The sequence below is a fragment of the Rhagoletis pomonella genome, unplaced genomic scaffold (assembly GCF_013731165.1).
Source record: "Rhagoletis pomonella isolate Grant_MI unplaced genomic scaffold, Rhpom_1.0 Rhpom_scaffold_00011, whole genome shotgun sequence".
Lineage (NCBI taxonomy): Eukaryota > Metazoa > Arthropoda > Insecta > Diptera > Tephritidae > Rhagoletis > Rhagoletis pomonella.
In genome coordinates, this window is record NW_023458565.1 from 3,251,498 (window position 1) to 3,254,323 (window position 2,826).

At 34.8% G+C, this 2,826-nt stretch overlaps 1 protein-coding gene across 1 annotated transcript in view; it reads right to left on the bottom strand.

Moving 5' to 3' along the window:
• Positions 1-2,407, bottom strand: part of LOC118747106 (GA-binding protein subunit beta-1-like) — a 17,277-nt gene extending 14,870 nt beyond the window's left edge. The window contains exons 1-8 of the mRNA XM_036481096.1: positions 1,785-2,407; positions 1,498-1,705; positions 1,249-1,407; positions 960-1,157; positions 667-879; positions 447-467; positions 89-248; positions 7-16 (exon numbers count right to left, since the gene is read on the bottom strand). Coding sequence (XP_036336989.1) covers positions 7-16; positions 89-248; positions 447-467; positions 667-879; positions 960-1,157; positions 1,249-1,407; positions 1,498-1,620 — 884 coding nt within the window. The 5' untranslated portion in view covers positions 1,621-1,705; positions 1,785-2,407. The remainder of the gene's footprint in view (positions 1-6; positions 17-88; positions 249-446; positions 468-666; positions 880-959; positions 1,158-1,248; positions 1,408-1,497; positions 1,706-1,784) is intronic.
• Between the last annotated feature and the right edge of the window lie 419 nt (positions 2,408-2,826).

The following is a 2,826-nucleotide window of genomic DNA, read 5'->3' on the forward strand; positions in this document are numbered from 1 at the left end:
TCTAACACGCCCGTTTCTTTATAGAAGAGAAACGACAAAATAAATATTGTAGAAGTATGCATTTAAATTCTCAATGAATGATAACTACCCTTGATATTTGCCAAATCAGATATTTTGGCTTCTGCGTAATCGCTATTATTTGTCAAATCGTCATCTACTTCCAAAACAATTTTTGTTGAATTTCCTGCATCTTCGGACACAAAATTCGATATGCCCATTATGGAGTTCACGGCTTCAGACGTTTCCTTCTGAAACATTAAAATAACATTACAATACATATTATTTCAATTTCCTGATTTGCATAAAGAACAATGCAATTTAGAAAAGCAAGCTACTAGAATACATACAAATGCATATTAGGATAGATGTTATTATTTTGGAATAATCGTTTTGCCAAATTGTTAATAATACACACAAAAACTAATCAAGCTAACTTGGGTACCTACTCTGAATCGCTTGGACCGCACCTGCGAGCATATTTATGATTTTTTTTTTAACATAAGAATGTGAATGCACGCATTTTTTTTTTTTTTGACAGATAAGCACAAACAGAAAAGCACAAATAAAATTAAATTTAAAGCATGTAACTTCGTTTAACAATTCTAAATGTTGCATTACAAGTATAACTAACACTTTTTCGACATTTAAAAGCTATTTTATTCTCACCTCATGTTCTTCATTATATTTGCGGTTAATTTGCGATTGTCGCGCTAATTCCAGTTCCTCGAGTAAATCCGCTTGTTCCGTCATTACTGCAATTGCAATCGGTGTTTTGCCGAATTTTGATGTTATAGTAACATCGGCGTTGTGTTTAAGCAGAAGACGTGTTATGGATTTGTGGCCTTTTTCAACTGCCCAATGCAGTGGCGTCATTCGTAGCTACAGAATTTTTTTAATTTAAATTAACAAGATTTCCTATGTTAGAATTACATATAACTTGATTTTCATATTCTACATACCATATCTCGCGGATTTACCAAACATTTCTTGGATAGTAATAGTTCCACTATGCGTTCATTGCCATAGAAGCAAGCCATATGCAAAGGTGTGCGATCAACTTTTGTTTTAGAGTCCTTATTTATCCCGCCTTTTAGTAGAGCATCACAAACTTCATATTGGTTATTCATAGCCGCAAAGTGTAACGCTGACATACCCAACTGAAATAAACAAACATTAATAACTGAAGAAATGAACATACGTACAAAGATTTCCAAAAAGTTGTGGGGAGTTCCGTGAAGTGACACTTACCCAATCCGAGGTGAAAGGAGCACCGCGCGACAACATATTTTTCGCTCCTTTCAGATCACCGTCTCGCGCGTAATGTAATAATTGTTTTCCCAGATCAACAACAGTCGTGGGAGCACTGAATGTATTGAGCGTCTTATTGCTTACGTCCACTTCAGTGCGCTGAAGTAGGCCCCGACGAATGTGAAACAAAACAAATGGAAAATCATTGAGTGCAAAATTTAACTAATTGTAGCGCGCTAGAATACTTACAATCTTGTAGTTCATTAAATTCACTAATTGCCCAATGGAAGTTCCACTAGCAGGATAGACACTTCCATCCGCTCGCAAAGTGGCCACAACTTTATTGTCGCCACCGCCGACGCCGCCTACCATTTTCTATGCCAATTTTTTTAGGCGGTTCGCCTTTATTGCAGTAATGCTGGGCCTACCTTGAATGCGAATACAGCTGAAGTGAAATCTGGAAAAACATTTGGAAAATGTTGAATTTCTCAAACAAAAACTTAAAATTAAAGGAAAAGGAAACAAGGCGTACGTACAAAAAGAGCAAGCTTTTTCTTTTCCGTCACTTGGTTTGCGCCGATTTCGTTTTGTGATGTTGTTTCGGATAAAACAAAAAAGGGCAACGATAATGGCAGCACGAGCAGGGTTGCATGCGACAGTGTTATCGCGCTAGTTATTCTTGCACAGGTAGGTATATGGGTAAGAATTTTGTTTGTCATGAATTACTTAATGATTATTGCATTTATTGTAGCCAGATTAATTTTTGGTAATTTTTTTAAAAGCATAACATATACTTATGTACATATATTTCATTTTTAAGTGTGTTTTGTTTTAACCAGCAACTTATTCGAGCTTTTGTCATATTAAGGTTATAAAATTTATAAAACTTTGTCTTGTTCATCTTTTTTCAATAATTTTTGTCGCAAATTAAGCAAATAACTTGGTATGGTACACACATCTAGGTACAAAATTTAATTCAGTATCGATTTCTTAACGGAAGTGCAACTAGTGGCGTCACTTACCATCAATTACAACCCTGTATCGGGAAACGGTGAATACTCGCTTTGCAAATGTCTTCTCGTCGTAGCACGGAAATGTCGGAGAAACGTATTTTGCAAAAAACTACTTCCATGTGCCACTTTACTTACCAGCTAATTACCAACCACGATATTTTTTAAATAATCATTAACAATTTTTAGATATCCTCTTATTAATTAATTAATTTTATTATTAATTAAATTTTTTTTTCCACTTAATTAATTAATTGTTGAAGCATAAACTCGATTGGCCACTTTCAATGTTTCCGTTCTTCTTTTTCCTGCCTTTTCTCCAACGTTAATCAGACTTCTTGTGGATTCGACCTTTGGTTGACGTTCGTTTGCACATATGTATGTACGTATGCAAGTTCAAATACTAATATACATACATACATACATATATACAACTATGCATAAATATTTATGTTCATACATATATGTATATATGCAAGCTGCTTTGTGCATTAACGCTCAACTGAGTTTATTCACATCCGTTTAGGTATGTGTATGTGGCGTAGCGAAATAGGGGCAACGAAAAAAA